The sequence below is a fragment of the Capra hircus genome, chromosome 12, assembly GCF_001704415.2.
Source record: "Capra hircus breed San Clemente chromosome 12, ASM170441v1, whole genome shotgun sequence".
NCBI lineage: Eukaryota > Metazoa > Chordata > Mammalia > Artiodactyla > Bovidae > Capra > Capra hircus.
In genome coordinates this window covers 13,109,827-13,127,549 of record NC_030819.1, presented here as the reverse complement: position 1 = coordinate 13,127,549, position 17,723 = coordinate 13,109,827, and the positions used below count along the sequence as shown (strand labels likewise).

At 38.0% G+C, this 17,723-nt stretch overlaps 1 protein-coding gene across 1 annotated transcript in view; it reads right to left on the bottom strand.

Annotated features, from left to right (window-relative positions):
• Nucleotides 1-17,723, bottom strand: part of UGGT2 (UDP-glucose glycoprotein glucosyltransferase 2) — a 146,307-nt gene that overhangs the window by 32,655 nt on the left and 95,929 nt on the right. The window contains exons 24-29 of the mRNA XM_018056434.1: nucleotides 17,063-17,158; nucleotides 15,245-15,347; nucleotides 8,201-8,280; nucleotides 5,363-5,543; nucleotides 4,732-4,890; nucleotides 4,175-4,260 (exon numbers count right to left, since the gene is read on the bottom strand). Coding sequence (XP_017911923.1) covers nucleotides 4,175-4,260; nucleotides 4,732-4,890; nucleotides 5,363-5,543; nucleotides 8,201-8,280; nucleotides 15,245-15,347; nucleotides 17,063-17,158 — 705 coding nt within the window. The remainder of the gene's footprint in view (nucleotides 1-4,174; nucleotides 4,261-4,731; nucleotides 4,891-5,362; nucleotides 5,544-8,200; nucleotides 8,281-15,244; nucleotides 15,348-17,062; nucleotides 17,159-17,723) is intronic.

Below are 17,723 nucleotides of genomic sequence, written 5' to 3'. Positions count from 1 at the left end.
GAATTTTTTCACAGAGGGAAAACAACAGATGTCAAATTAGTAGATACTTTGCATTCAGTCAGATTTATAACACATGCTTGAAAAATTTTCTAAAATGAAAACCTGGGGATTCTAGGGTTACGCTGACTATCATATGCCTTTGACTCTTACTCCCAGTTCCTCTGATGAGGTACCCAAACAACAGTAGGAGGCACAGCCCCCTGCCCGGGATTATAATGACTAGGAAAAAAAAAAAGTATTCCAACTTCAGTTCAGTTCAGTTGCTCAGTCATGTCCGACTCTTTGCGATCCCATGAATCGCAGCACACCAGGCCTCCCTGTCCATCACCAACTCCCAGAGTTCACTCAGACTCATGTCCATCGAGTCAGTGATGCCATCCAGCCATCTCATCCTCTGTCATCCCCTTCTCCTCCTGCCCCCAATTCCTCCCAGCATCAAAGTCTTTCCCAATGAGTCAACTCTTTGCATGAGGTGGCCAAAGTACTGGAGCTTCAGCTTCAGCATCATTCCTTCCAAAGAAATCCCAGGGTTGATCTCCTTCAGAATGGACTGGTTGGATCTCCCCGCAGTCCAAGGGACTCTCAAGAGTCTTCTCTAACACCACAGTTCAAAAGCATTAATTCTTCGGTGCTCAGCCTTCTTCACAGTCCAACTCTCACATCCATACATGACTACTGGAAAAACCATAGCCTTGACTAGATGGACCTTAGTCAGCAAAGCAATGTCTCTGCTTTTGAATATGCTGTCTAGGTTGGTCGTAACTTTTCTTCCAAGGAGTAAGCGTCTTTTAATTTCATGGCTGCAATCACCATCTGCAGTGATTTTGGAGCCCCCCAAAATAAAATCTGACACTGTTTCCACTGTTTCTCCATCTGTTTCCCACGGAGTGATGGGACCAGATACCATGATCTTTGTTTTCTGAATGTTGAGCTTTAAGCCAACTTTTTCACTCTCCTCTTTTACTTTCATCAAGAGGCTTTTTAGTTCTTCTTCACTTTCTGCCATAAGGGTGGTGTCATCTGCATATCTGAGGTTATTGATATTTCTCCCGGCAATCTTGATTCCACCTTGTGCTTCTTCCAGTCCAGTGTTTCTCATGATGTGCTCTGCATATAAGTTGATGAGCAGGGTGACAATATACAGCCTTGATGTACTCCTTTTCCTATTTGGAATCAGTCTGTTGTTCCATGTCCAGTTCTAACTGTTGCTTCCTGACCTGCATACAGATTTCTCAAGAGGCAGGTCAGGTGGTCTGGTATTCCCATCTCTTTCAGAATTTTCCACAGTTTCTTGTGATCCACACAGTCAAAGGCTTTGGCATAGTCAATAAAGCAGAAATAGATGTTTTTCTGGAACTCTCTTGCTTTTTCGATGATCCAGCGGATGTTGGCAATTTGATCTCTGGTTCCTCTGCCTTTTCTAAAACCAGCTTGAACATCAGGGAGTTCACTGTTCATGTATTGCTGAAGCCTGGCTTGGAGAATTTTGAGCATTACTTTACTAGCGTGTGAGATGAGTACAACTGTGTGGTAGTTTGAGCATTCTTATGAAGTAGAAATAGTCAAAGCCACAGTGAACTATCACCTCACTCCTGTCAGAATGGCTATCACAGAAAAAAAAGAACACAAGTAACAAATGTTGGCAAGGATATGGAGAAAAGGGAACCTTCTTATGCTGTTGGTGGGACTGTAAACTGGTACAGTCACTATGGACAACAGTATGGAGATTTCTCAAAAAACTAAAAATAGAACTACCATATGACCCAGCAATTGCAGTCCTGGGTATATACCCGAAAGAAACAAAAACACTAACTTGAAAAGACAGATGTTCACCCCATTGTTCACAGCAATATTACTTATAATTGCCAAGATATGGAAACAACCTAAATATCCCTCAACAGATGAATGGATAAAGAAGCCATGGGAGTGGAGGTGGGCTGTGTGTGTGTGTACAGCCATTTAATCATTAAAAAAGAATGAAAAATGCATTTGCAGCAACACAAATGGACTTGGAGGGCATTATGTTAAGTGAGATAAGTCAGACAGAGAAAGACAAATACTGAATGATATCACTTATTTGAGACATCTAAAAAATACAACAAACTAGGGAATAAAACAAAAAAGCAGCAAACTGGCTGATATAGAGAACAAAGCAGTGGTTACCAGTGGGGTGAGGGAAGGAGGGCAGAGCACTAGAGGAATAGGGAAAAAAGTGTTATTATGGAATCACACGAAATTATGTGTGTGAAACTTCTGAAAATTGTAAAGCACTCAAGAATTTAAAGAATCTTTCCATTCAATAAAAAATAAAAGCACTAAAAAAGAACTGAGCATTCTCAGCTTTGTGTACTTAAATTATTAAGCATGTTTGCTGAATGACACCATGTTCTAGGCACTATAAGGAAAAGGGGAAAAGCAATGGAAAAAAGGCACAATAACCCCTACTCCTATATTATCCTTGTTGAGCACACTGCCTATTATAATAATACGTGCTCAATGAATACTTGCTGAAAGAAATGAAAAATTAAAGATATTAAGCCTAGAGAAGGAAATGGCAACCCACTCCAGTATTCTTACCCAGAGAATCCCATGGACAGAGGAGCCTGGTGAGCTACAGTCCATGGGGTCACAAGAGTCGGACATGACTTAGCAACTAAACCTCCTCCTACAGATATTGAGAGGTATAAAAAAAGTTTACTAGGTGTTGGCAACCCTTTCATGGATTAGAACGTTGTTGTGGAGAAGGGGCTTGCATAACTCAATGAAGCTATGAGCCATTCCCAGGAGGGTCACTTGAGACAGTCCCATGACTTCATGGCAAACAAAAGGAGAAAGAGTGGAAACAATGGCAGGTTTTGTTTTCTTGGGCTTCAAAATCATTGCAGATGGTGACTGCAGCCATGAAATTAAAAGATGCTTGCTCCTTGGAAGGAAAGCTATGACTAACCTAGACAGTGAATTAAAAAGCAGAAACATCTCTTTGCCAACAAAGATCTGTATAGTCAAAGTTACAGTTTTTACAGCAGTCAAGTACAGATGTGAGAGTTGGACCATAAAGAAAGCTAAGCGCTGAAGAATTGATGCTTCTGAACTGTGGTGTTGGAGAAGACTCTTCAGAGTCCCTTGCACTGCAAGGAGATCCAACCAGTCAGTCTTAAAGGAAATCAACCCTGAATATTTACTGCAAGGACTGACACTGGAGCTGAAACTCCAATACTTTGGCTACCTGATGCAAAGAGCCGACTCATTAGAAAAAACCCTAATGTTGGGAAAGAGTAAAGGCAAAAGGAGAAGGGGACAGCAGAGGCTGAGATGGTAAGCCAGCGTCACTAACTCAAGGACATGAATTTGAGCAAATTCTGGGATATAGTGGAGGACAGAGGAGCCTGGCATGCTGCAGTCCATGAGGCTGCAAAGAGTTGGACATGACTTAGTGACTGAACAACAACAGGTGTTGGCAAACTATGGCTGGTGAGCAAAATCAAGTTGGTGGGTGAGTTTTGTATGGCCCCTGCACTAAAAATGGTTTTTACATTTTAAAATGGTTGTTGAAAAAAACAATATTGGCAAAAATTATATGTGCCTTCAAACAGTAAATATTTACTATTGGTTCCTTATTAAAAAAATATGATATCTGCTTTGTACTAGGTTCATTGATGAGTAGGAAACTTACTGAGACACCAATTCTTATCTATAAAAATGAAAAACTGAACATAATTTATAGATAATGGCTTTTCTAGATAAGACATACATATTATTAATCATTAAACAATAAATATGTTTACAGTGTTAACATGGAAAATTCTATAGAAAATAATAAGTAAAGGAGATAAAGAACAAGATGTATACAAGATGTATATTAGGCATACCTTTTGTATTTTTGAAATAAAACTATAAGAATAAATGTTACAGTTTTATAAGTAGTTTTTGTTTTATAATAATGCTATTTGTCAATGTTTTAGCTGTTTTGATGATCTTTGTTCAGTTCAGTTCAGGCGCTCAGTCGTGTCCGACTCTTTGCGACCCCATGAATTGCAGCATGCCAGGCCTCCCTGTCCATCACCAACTCCCGGAATTCACCCAAACTCATGTTCATCGAGTTGGATGATCTTTGTTATGTCACACTAAAAACTTTTTTATATATAAAAATTTTAAAGTTGTCTATATAACTCACCCAACTATTTGATAAATATCTTCAGATCTTCCTTGGCGTAATTTCAGTATCCAAGCACCTGGGTTTGCTTTTAATTGAAAATATCCCTTTTAAGATGAGAAAAATATGATCACAGTTACATGAATGAAAACAACATCCAACTGTTCAAGAAATATTATTCATGAATATTACAGCAGTATTCCATTAACTGTGGAATAATTTCCATAAATGAATTCTAAGAAAGAAGATTTTGTAATAACCTATAAAAGCATATTCTGAATGTACGACCCCCGTCATTTTTAATTACCATATTGAAGGATTTTTTCCCCTTGGAGCTATACAACAACAGCTGCTGCTGCTGCTGCTAAGTCGCTTCAGTCATGTCCAACTCTGTGCAACCCCATAAATGGCAGCCCACCAGGCTCCCCTGTCCCTGGGGTTCTCCAGGCAAGAGTACTGGAGTGGGGTACCATCGCCTTCGCCATACAACAACGGCAGGATAAAAATTATTTCATCTTATTATTAGGAAAACTTAGAGGATTTCATCAAAACTTCTAATTGAGTATGTATGTACTTACGAGATTGGCCATCACTATTGTATCTACTACAACAGGTTTATTCTTTGTGCCCAGCGTAAACTGCAGACCCCGAGGAGGTTGGTCTGTCGTTAAGTCAAAGCAATGTCCTTCGAGTAGTAGATATTCTAGTTCATATTCTGCTGTGACAGCTTTCTCAATCTAGGAGGACATATGTCATTGTTTGGGGGTTAGTAATTATCATAACGTAAATTCTGTAATAAATGCACATGATTATTTTATTATTAGCCAAAGTATTTCCAGGGGCAGTCTCAAGTCTTCCTTTTAGCCGAGTGAGCCTAACAGTTGAGTGAAATTCTTGAACATTAATGTTCTTATGATTAATTTTCTTCCATTCCTGTAATACCGGCTTGACTCCGCCATCCTCATATACGTACCACAATCATAAAAAGAGATGTGAGCACAGATGGGTGTTCGCTGAGTCCAGTTTACCGGTTTTAAGAACAGAAATAAGTAGTTTCTTGAAAACAGTACTTGTTTCAACAACTTTAGCTGGGTTCTTAACCAGTTGTTCAATTATTACTACTCTAGTGATGAACTTCATATACTTCATTAACCTGTATCCATAATCCCTACAGCATTTTGTCTTTCTGTATATAACTTTATAACTTACATCTTTTAAATGAATATTATCAAGGTCACAGTTGCTGTGTACTATTTCAACCAACCAGCCTTCAGGAGTGATCATATTGAGGGTTAGAAGGGGTGATTCAGGGATATCCAAGAATTTTGCCACTGGTCCAGTAATATCATTAGCTAACGTCAGTTCTGGTTCCAGAACAAAACGGTAAAAGCTGTTGGCAGAAAACATAAAATATATACTGTGATCAAAACTGAGATTTCTTCTAAAATATTTTAAAATCACAAATGGCTTAAAAACATGACCAGAAAATCTTAAAAAGCCTAAAAAAACACTCTACTGAAGCTAATGCTTATGTAAATGGTAGACAATCATTATTATTGTTTATACTATTATCTATTATAAGATTGTGTATATTATATACCCTTGTTAATTATTTCTTAATGAACATGAATCCCTTTAAGATACACTGACTTATGCAGGCTCCAGGAATTTATGATTTGAATTCACTCACTGATCCTTCTTCAAATGTGACCATGGTCTATTTTTAGTGATTTTTATTCACTCTTAGCACTATTAATAATATTAAGAGAAATGATAAACAGAAAGCAAGTAAAATTTAAGCTAAAGTTCTGGTAGTAATTTTAAAAGCGCAAGTAAAAACAAACAGGAGTGAGTTCAAAGCAGCTGCTTATTAACAGAACTTTCAGAAGTATCAGCAATTATTAGTGTATTTTAACCTTACCTTCCAGTGTCTTACATAGTAAGAAATAGTTATATTACTAAGAACAGTGACTTTCACTATTTTGGGACAACAATCAAGGTGTCAGCTGTGCTGTGGTTATCTCAAGACTCCATGGGGGAGGAATCCACCCCCAGGCTCCTGCAGCTCCTCACTAGTCCTTGGCTGGAGACTGCACTCAGTCCTTAGCACAAGAGCATTTCCAGCAAGCTTAGCAAAGCACACAAGAGCAGGAGAGACAGAATGTGAGCAAGACAGATGTCACAGCCTCTTATAACCTAAGTGCAGAAGAGACATTCCCTCACTTTTGCCATATCCTATTCATTAGAAGCAAATCATCACATACAACCTGCACTCAAGGAGAATCTAGGTAGGGTGTGAATCCCCAGAGGCAGAGTCAAAACAGAGAGAGTAAGAGGAGACAGTGAAGAGAACACAGTCCAAACCAAGTACCGGTACTATCAAAGGCAGCAGAGATGTCATTAAGAAGTATCCTATGGACTTTGCAAGCAGCAATTTGTGAATTAGTAAAAATAATTCAGTGACAAAGAGGATAAAGACTAACTTCAGGGGGAGGTACAAGTGAATGAGAGATGAAGAGGGGGGTTGGCCACACTTAAGAGAACCTGACATGACCAAGAATGGAGAAGAGAAGGAAGAGGCAGGCTCCAGAGGAGAGGAAGTTAAGGGAGCAGTTTATGTTTTAAAATTGAATAACTTCTGAGACTGAAAGAAAAGGGCTAGTAGAGAGGTTAGAGACATGGAACAAGGAACTATATGATAAAAGCAAGGATCTAGAAATAAATGGCAAAACACAGGATCACCTTAACCAAGAGGAAAGATGACAGCTCTTCCCATACCACACAGGAAGCCTGGAAAGGTACAGGAGACAGGAGGAACTGAGGGAATTCCTGCCCATAACCTCTGTCATCTCTAAGAAGAATGAGACAGTATTTTATAAGTTAATATATGAATTATATATTTTAAAAAGTTAATAAACAGAAACCTCAAATACAGTCAGGAGACTACACTGGGGAGTAGTCACAGCCTCTGATGATAACATAGCCCAACAGGAAGAAGAAAGACTTCTCTTCTTCCCTGGCAAGGACTCAGACATGAGAAGCCATGGGCTCACTGTTTACTACAGAACCCCCTATGCCGACTTCCTTTCCTCTTTAAGAGTTCTCCTTCCTCTGCCTTGTGTAGAGATTTGTACATGGCACTCTGTGGTTGCTGACCATGAACTGCAATTCTCTGCTGATCCTAAATAAAACGATCTTTTCTGGAGAAATATCTAGCAATCTACTTGTTTTTGGTCAACAGAATTAATGTGTCAACTAGTTTCCTTAATATATGCTACTAAGTATATAAGATTCTGTTGAACTCATAGGTTAAAACAAATTTAACAGTTTTTGTCTTGTGCACTGTTATTAACCACTTGCAGCATCTATCTGGTATATTAGGTATTATTTCACCGTAGAGAAGTCAAGTTCTTTCCCTTCTAACAAATTGTGCTAGATTATGTTTAATATTCTCACTCTTTATCATATCCCAAAGCTCTACAGAGACTTTGTGGAGAGGATTCCTACTTGTGTGAGTAAAAACTCTTTACTCACGGAAAGACCTCTCAATTAGTGGATAAAATGAGATTTAGAAACACATAATAAAATCTGAAATACAAAAAAAAAAAAAGAAGTATGAAAACTGAATGAATTTCAAGGACAAAAATCTTAGTAAGGTAATAAATGTAACCTATACCTTCATTTGTGTCATATTTTAGATTCCACATATAAGTGATATCATATGGTATGTGTCTTTTGACTTACTTCATCTAGCATGATAATCTCAAAGTACATCCACGTTGCTGCAAACCACTGTATATTTCTAAATAGGTACTTCTAAATCAAATTTTAAAAAATATCCACAGATGAGCATAATTCATGTAAATTCTGCAATTACACTGGGTGAATTTTACTGGTTAGGTTACCTTAATTTTATATCAATAAACTATTTCTGATCTATGTCAACTAAGCATTTTGTGAAGAAAAAACAGGTGTAGTAATTAAGTATTTTTCCCCTTGTAGCATGTGCAAATTTTTCAAAAGGAAATTATGTTCACGTAGACTGACCTCTTTAAAGGGGCTTCTGAAAGTTTACTCCTGCAGTTCATGAACAACTTTAGCTTCATGTTAATAATCTTGCCAAGGACCTATTAGAAAGAAATTCCCATATTTGAAATTAATATTAATGGTTAACACTTACTGAGTATTTACTATGCACCAGGAACTATATTAATACTTGACATCTGTTAACTCGTCTGATTCTCACAACATCCTTCTGAGGTAGCTACTTTTATAGCCAAGGCACAGACAGATGTAGCAATTTGCCATGATCACACAGTAAGTCAGGGCAGAGGTCAGATTTGAATCCACACAGTTGATATCATTGCCCAAAGGTTATGCTGCCTACCTTTTGCCTAGTGTGACTTCCTTTCATGGCATTTAAATTTCTTCACTACCGAAGAACAAATAAAATAATTATTAGAACCTCAATCAGTTCAGTTAAGTCACTCAGTCAACGTCTGACTCTTTGCGACCCCATGAATCGCAGCACGCCAGGCCTCCCTGTCCATCACCAACTCCCGGAGTCTACCCAAACCCATGTCCATCAAGTCAGTGATGCCATCCAGCCATTTCATCCTCTGTCGTCCCCTTCTCCTCCTGCCCTCAATCCTTTCCATCAATAGGGTCTTTTCCAATGAGTCAACTCTTCGCATGAGGTGGCCAAAGTATTGGAGTGTCAGCTTTACCGTCAGTCCTTCCAATGAACATCCAGGACTGATCTCCTTTAGGATGGACTGGTTGGATCTCCTTGCAGTCCAAGGGACTCTCAAGAGTCTTCTCCAACACCACAGTTCAAAAGCATCAATTCTTCGGCGCTCAGCTTTCTTCACAGTCCAACTCTCACATCCAGACATGACCACTGGAAAAAACCATAGCCTTGACTACATGACCTTTGTTGGCAAAGTAATGTCTCTGCTTTTAAATATGTTATCTAGGTTGGTCATAACTTTCCTTCCAAAGAGTAAGCGTCTTTTAATTTCATGGCTGCAATCACCATCTGCAGTGATTTTGGAGCCCAGAAAATAAAGTCAGCCAGTGTTTCCACTGTTTCCCCATCTATTTCCCATGAAGTGATGGGACTGGATGCCATGATCTTCATTTTCTGAATATTGAGCTTTAAGCCAACTTTTTCACTCTCCTCCTTCACTTTCATCAAGAGGCTTTTTAGTTCCTCTTCAGTTTCTGCCATAAAGGTGGTGTTGTCTGCATATCTGAGAACCTCAATGTGCAAATACAAAGTAGTGACCTCACAACTGTATGGCAAGGGTGTCCTGATCTGCTGGGAGCCACCACGGGAGATCCTACCCATGACAAAGTTCATGTGGAAAAGAACTGTTAAGCAGGCTTCAGAACTCAAGGAGCTCTCTAGGCTTTCTCGAGCATCTATCCCCAAACCAGAATCTGTCTGTTTTACTATTTCATGACTTTCACCAACTCCTCTGACATTAACAGGGGGCTAACCCTGACCACCTTTCTCTGGAGAAAATCAACTTAGGGCTATAGCTAATAAGTCTCCTGGACATGAGAGGAATATTTCAAATCAAACCCCCTCTGTTAGCATTCTAGCTTGCTCAGCAGGTATATCCAGACTCTTACAGCTACGCATGTGATTATTTACAGCCTCCCAAATGTGAGAGGCACAGAAAGCCTAAAATATAGAGCCTTTCAAAGAGTTAAAAATTATTAGAGTAGCACTGGTATAGGATTTCATTATTGGGCCAATGCTTGTTGCTAAGTTCCCATATCTCTTATCCACTGTGCACCTGGGAATGCATTAGTTAACATAGTGAGAATGTAAGAAAAACAAGTGTAGCCTTGAAATTAACCACATCAGACTTTTGAACTAATTGGTTCTTTCTTGTAACTCACTGCACCTTTACTCTGTGAAATGTAACTCTGTTTGGCATTTTCTAAGGCTGACATAGATTAGAAATATAAAGAAAAAACACTTTGAGGGAAAATAAGTTTTCTGGTTGAGCAGCCTTTATCAAGAGGGTCATAAAATGTTCACAGGCCTCCAAGGCCAGAAGATACTGTACACAACATCATTTGTGGGAAAGGTATGCAGAAAAAATCCTGGTTTTGATAAGGGCAAAACTGCTGGAATGTTTGGGCTAACTCTGTATGACCTTACATTTTTCATTTCTCTCTATATACAAAAAAGTATATAAGTACCTTTTGAAAATAAAGCTATTGGGCCTCCCTCACCGAAGAAGCTTGGTCTCTCCGTGTCAATCATTCTCTCTCTCTCTCACTCTCTTTTTCAGGCTGATCCCTTGGAGCATAGAGGCTCCCTGCATTCACTTATCTGCCCGGGTTTCTAAGACCTGAACGGGAAGATGTTCTGCATCTTCACTCCCTTGGGAGACCGGGAGGGCACCTGTGGCCTCCATGAACAGGGCAAACTTCTTGTCTCGGAGTTTTATTGGCTTCTATGTAAACCAAGGAATATCAGCCTCTTTCTCTCCTCTATTTTCTTATCTTCAACATTCTTTCCTTATCTCTCTCTAAATCAATCACCGACGCCATTTCTCATTCAGGTTTCCCTGGATCCTGCGAGGGCTGGACCCCGGCACTGATCCTTATGGAATTTCATCTACACTGTAAAAGATATAGGAAGGTCTTGGCTACATACAGATAAAATAGTCTCTTTTCATTTTCCTGGAGCATTTAAGTAAGAGAATTTTTAACTCTGATAGTCCTTACATTTATATAGGCAACAAGTCAGTGAAGATTTGAAAATATCACACAACAAAGGACAGATGTAAAAGGAGAATAAAACACATATATGGAACAGAAAGGATACATGTTTGAGGAGGAATTACAATATACAGACTAAGCATTTAAGAGCTCTGAATTTTAATTCCCATTCTGTCACTCTTATTAGCTACAATGGAGGCTGCTGAGCCATTGTTTCTCCCAAGTGTTAAATGAGACACTATTCATTTCTTCTGGTAAATTAATTTATGCTTTATAGCACAAAATTATACCATAAAATTTCTGTATAGAACGAAATGAGTTATGTGAAGTTCTGAGCTGCTTTGAAATGAAGTATGCTACTACTACCAATGATGTAAACTAGAATATAATTCCATACCTTGTATTTCTGTATAACCCATATTTCTTACTCCTAAATTCTATGTTTACATAAAAGCTTCAGAGGTAAGCAATTTTTTTTTTCCTGAATAATGAGTCTCCATAGGAATAGGGAATTTATATACTAAAAGGCATCATACTACCTCCATTTCGTATCAGTATGATTACTGATTTCTGTTTTCTACAGAATAATATTGTGCCTAAAGAAGTTAAAGTTTGAAGGTACAGAAATGCTGAAAGGATAAGGTAAGTAAATCAACTACAGAATTAACTTTGCCCCAGTTATACACCGAATAGGTATAATGGCAAAGGGGATCCAAAATTGCTTGTACACATTAAAGAAATGCATTTATAAGAGATACCTATTACCCACTTTCCCAGTATGATTTGGTAGGGCACACCAACTTCTGAGAGAAACAGCATTTTGAAATTTTGATAGAATGTATCAATATGATACATCAGTATGTATGATGTATACATACATCAGTATGACCCAGCTTAATAATTTACTTCTTTTCCCAGAATTGATACCTAATTATTTTTGCTTGTTTCCAAAAGTAAACAGTCATAGAATAGTTTCCACTTTGAGAATATTTTCTAATGTGTCTTTTAAAACAGTATTGAGTAATTTCAAATAGGAGTATCCAAAAATTTTGAACATCACTAGAAAAAATATGCCTTCCAACATGAGTAGCTTATTCAAATTTAAGTACTGAAAGCTGCATCACAATATGAATCTTTTGAGATTATAAGTACAGGAAAAGCCACAGAATGTTCTTTCAGTGTCTACTATCTGAATTATAATATTCATTCTCTACTTTCCACTGGTGGAATCTATAGGCTTCCCTGGGGGCTCAGTAGTAAAAGAATCTACCTGCAATGCTGAGATCAGGGTTCGATCCCTTGGTAGGGAAGATCCTCTGGAGAAGGGAATGGCAACCCACTCCAGTATTCTTGCCTGGAAAATCCCATGGACAGAGGAGCTTGGTGGGCTATAGATCATGGGGTCACAAAATCAGACACAACTGAGCAACTAACACACTACTTCCCAGTGAAGGAATCTTCAGGTTTACATGTAGTATCTGCCCCCCACCCCTTGTGACTAGGTGCAGCCGGCTGGCTGGCTACAGTCTGGTCAATGGGATGTGACTGGATGTTTGGGGCTGGGGTTGCATCCTTGTCTCCCCTGCCTGCTGCAGTGATACAGAGATGATGTTGTGATCTTAGACTGCCACAGAGAAGCTGCTTCATGAGGACAGCTGAACAGTATGGAAGGTGGCCGAGTCCCTCACCCTGTGGAGCTTCCCTGGCAACTCCACATGGCTTACACTTGGAAGCAGAGATGACAGAAATCAACTTCAGACTTGAAGGTACTTTGCTTTTGTTCAGTTCAGTTGCTCAGTTGTGTCCAAATCTTTGCGACCCCATGAACTGCAGCACGCCAGGCCTCCCTGTCCATCACCAACTCCTGGAGTCTACCCAAACCCATGTCCATTGAGTTGGTGATGCCATCCAATCATCTCATCCTCTGTTGTCCCCTTCTCCTCCTGCCCTCAATCTTTCCCAGCATCAGGGTCTTTTCCAATGAGTCAGCTCTTCACATCAGGATGCCAAAGTACTGGGGTTTCAGCTTCAACATCAGTTCTTCCAATGAACATCCAGGACTGATCTCCTTTAGGATGGACTGGTTGGATCTCCGTGCAGTCCAAGGGACTCTCAAGAGTCTTCTCCAACACCACAGTTCAAAAGCATCAATTCTTTGGCGCTCAGCTTTCTTCACCATCCAACTCTCACATCCAGATATGACCACTGGAAAAACTATAGCCTTGACTAGATGGACCTTTGTTGACAAAGTAATGTCTCTGCTTTTTAATATGCTGTCTAGGTTGGTCAGAACCTGCCTTCCAAGGAGTAAGAGTCTTTTAATTTCATGGCTGAAATCACCATCTGCAGTGATTTTGGAGCCCAGAAAATAAAGTCAGGCAGTGTTTCCACTGTTTCTCTATCTATTTGCCATGAAGCGATGGGACCAGATGCCATGATCTTTGTTTTCTGACTGTTGAGCTTTAAGCCAACTTTTTCACTCTCCTCTTTCATGTTCATCAAGAGGCTCTTTAGTTCTTCTTTGCTTTCTGCCATAAGAGTGGTGTCATCCGCATCTCTGAGGTTATTGATATTTCTCCCGGCAATCTTGATTCCAGCTTATGCTTCCTCCAGCCCAGCGTTTCTCATGATGTACTCTGCATAGAAGTTAAATAAGCAGGGTGACTATATGCCTTGACGTACTCCTTTTCCTATCTGGAACCAGTCTGTTGTTCCATGCCCAGTTCTAACTGTTGCTTCCTGACCTGCATATAGGTTTCTCAAGAGGCAGGTCAGGTGGTGTGGTATTCCCACCTCTTTCAGAATTTTCCAGTTTCTCATGATCCACACAGTCAAAGGCTTTGGCATAGTCAATAAAGCAGAAATAGATGTTTTTCTCCAACTCTTCTGCCCTTTCCATGATCCAGCGGATGTTGGCAATCTGATCTCTGGTTCCTCTGCCTTTTCTAAAACCAGCTTGAACATCTGGAAGTTCACGGTTCACGTACTGCTGAAGTCTGTCTTGCAGAATTTTGAGCATCACTTTACTAGCATGTGAGATGAGTGCAACTGTGTGGTAGTTTGAGCATTCTTTGCCATTGCCTTTCTTTGGGATTGGAATGAAAACTGACCTTTTCCAGTCCTGTGGCCACTGCTGAGTTTTCCAAATCTGCTGCCATATTGAGTGCAGCACTTTCACAGCATCATCTTTCAGGATTTGAAATAGCTCAACTGGAATTCCATCACCTCCACTAGCTTTGTTCGTAGTGATGCTTTTTAAGGCCCACTTGACTTCCCATTCCAGGATGTCTGGCCCTAGGTGAGTGATCACACCATCATGATTATCTGCGTAGTGAAGATCTTTTTTGTACAGTTCTTCTGTGTATTCTTGCCACCTCTTCTTAATATCTTCTGCTTCTGTTAGGTCCCTACCATTTTTGTCCTTTATTGAGCCCATCTTTTCTTGAAATGTTCCCTTGGTATCTCTGATTTTCTTGAAGAGGTCTCTAGTCTTTCCCATTTTATTGTTGCATTGATCTATTGCCTTGATCACTGAGGAAGGCTTTCTCATCTCTCCTTGCTATTCTTTAGAACTCTTTGGAACTTTGCTTTTGTTACAGTGGCCAAACCTCTTGAACACAACTTTTTTGCTTTTTCTTCCACTAGCTTCCCCTGTATGGTTAATGTTACTTAGTATACTCTAAACTTATCATAGTCATTAAGCTTAGACATCTGCTTCTCCAGAAGCCATTCTCCACACCAGCAGAAAGAAAAATGACCATGGCAAGACACTTGTATCAGTTAGCTCAGGCTGCCATAATAAGTCACCACAGACCAGGTGGCTTGAACTACAGAAATTTATTTCATGTCAAGGTGCTGGCAGACTCAGTTCCTGGAGAGGGCTATCTTCCTGGCTTTTAGGTGGCTGCCATGTTGCGGTGTTCTCACATGACCTCTTCTCTGTATATGAGGAGAGAATAATCTCTTCTCCTCTTCTTATAAGGCTATTCATCCTACTGGATTCCAGCCTAAACTGTAACACTTCATTTAACCTTACTTACTTACCCAAGTCCCTATTTCCAAATACAGTCACATTGGAGATGAGGGTTCTGGGGTAATGGGGACAACAATTATGTCCTTATTAACACCTAATCTGGTCCTCCCATAATACCCCAGGCACAGCTCTATCTTTTCATTTTCTACATTGATATATGACAATCTATTTAGAATGTTGTATGAAATAAAGAATCAAGACCAAACATTTGATTATACTTGAAAACAAACCTGAAAAGATTATGAATTTCAAAATAAAAGTATATATCATATAATAAATATATGTATACTGTTTAATAAAATGTAAAATTATCTTACAATTAATAACTGTGCCATCTTCTGTGCTTCTCTTGTCAATGGATCAACAATAGCAATGACATCAAAGGACATATCATTCTCTATAGAATTTATCTTTATAATGCTAGAAAAATAAGATGAAAGATGATCAGTTAAGTCTACTCAAGTACTGAATTAATCTTAATCTTAGCTATGTACATTCTTATAAATTTATTTTTCACTGGATTAAAAAATCCTGGCTATTTTTTCATAGAAGAAAATGCAAATTTAAAAGTTTAATGTCTCTGTTCAATAATCCAGAAAATCCCAGACAATTAGAGAAAATGAAGAAATTATGAATAAATAATTTAGAAAACTCTTCAGAGAACAATATAATTTTAGTGGAAAAAACTCTGATAATTTTAAGCTCCTCAAATTCTCATGGGTCATACAATGTAAAAAATAAAACAAAGATGCTTTTTTGGTAGTTAATTGTATTTCCTCAGATTTGAGAATGATAAAATTAGCTACCTGGTACTTTCATTAAATTTAATAGTTTTTAAAACCCAGCATATTATTAACAGGAAAGCTCAGGGGAAAAACACCCACCCAAATGTATCATATAATCTTGACCTCAGTCACCCTCTCCATACTTCCTTTCCTCTGTCCTTTCCATTCAGTCTTTCACTGAAACAAGTGCTAAGATAGAAGATGAATTATATGTTAAAATAAAAAGTTGGGGAACTTATTTAAAGTACAGAAAAGGCCAGTATGAGATAATAAATCCTACATTTAATTCAATGAAAAGTTTTAAGTATACATTTAATTGAAAGTACAGAATAGTCCAACTGAATTACTGTTGTAACATTGTAACAACATAGGAAGTCAGGTAATTTTTTTTTTGAGGGGTATAAAATTGGAAAATAAGGAAGGAAGTGCCAGCCATTTTAAGTTTATGATAAACTAATTTGTCTCAATTAATTTTATAAGAACAGTGATTAGAAAAAGATAATAAAATCTATAGTTTCATCACATAATGTCTAACTGATTTTTTTCCCTATTCTAAGTGGTCCTTAAATTAAAAAAAAATTCCGGCTGTGGACCCAGATAATTGTATGTATGTATGAATTTTATTTCCAATATTTTAAAGGATAAGTATTATATAGTGAAATTATAAACTAGTTTATTATTCTAAAACAGTATTTCTCTGATGGCTGGTTTTAGAAATCTAATTTTTTAAGGAATAATAAATTTTTAACAAAAAAGTGTTCCACGAATACTCAACTGTACAGTTTACCCAAAATGAACCTTTTGTTTTAACTACACCATATCTCATAACTGTCAATGCATGGACGCACACTGAAAATCTCACCCCAAAGGATAAAGTATTCTCCAAATTTACCTGACTAGATAGGTTCTCCCTCATAAGATATTTGTCAACATCTCAGAGCAATGTTCCCTAGAACACATTCTGTGATATTCTTTTGTACATGTCTACACTTAATTAAGCAGATTTCTTTGGTAACGGAGTCTTTTATACAGTGACAACATAAAGCTATTATTATTTATAATGATTATACTGCAAAAATTTCAAATGAACTTGAGTGTGGAAGAAAGATGAGAGTAAGACAAATCATATTAGGTTTACTTACTTGAAGCTTCATATCCTATACATATATATAAAAAATAATTTATTTACCAGAATATAATTGACTAGAATTTGTTTCCTAACCTTATCAAAAACATTTATTGTCTAACAACTTTTAATTCTGCTTTAACTTTGGCTATATCATGAACACAAATGTAAATAACTAAGTACAGGATGCAGTGACAGAAAACACAGCACTAAGATATTCTTACCTGCGACTCTCCTTAAGAAATGTGATGTCATACCGAGAGGCACGTTTAGGCAAAGAGGAAACAAAAGCATCAATTTTCATAACAAGGTCACTCAAGCTAGAGAAACAAGATAAACAATGAATGAATTTTGGGGGAAGAAAGGTCCATACTTGATCTATCATATAACACCTTAAGAAAGGGGAATTTACTGCAAAGTATCTCTAGCAGATAAACTGTATGTAAAAGACTTTTCTTCCAAACTTGTAGATTCTATCAAAAGTACAATGACTGCTGCTTCTAAGGTCAACCTATTTTTTTTTATCATTGATATGACTGATAGCTAAACCATATAAGTGATATTCCTAATAGTGTCTATAATCATATAGAGAATTATTCAATTAGTTAAAACTTGCTGAGTTGCTGGTTATATATCCAAGCACTTAGACCCACGTAGGGAAGAAAGAAGAGCGGCAGAAAAAACAAAAAGTAAATGGTAAGATATCTACTTTCACAGAATTTTTAATATAGTTAAGAAGCCCAGATTTCTATGGTCTCAAATTCATTCAAAAACTAAAAATGTACAAAATAAACACCTAGATTAAATATAATCAAATACAGAAAATGTGTACATTTAATGACATGCTGACATATCATTAAAATATGAAAATGTGTATGTTTAATG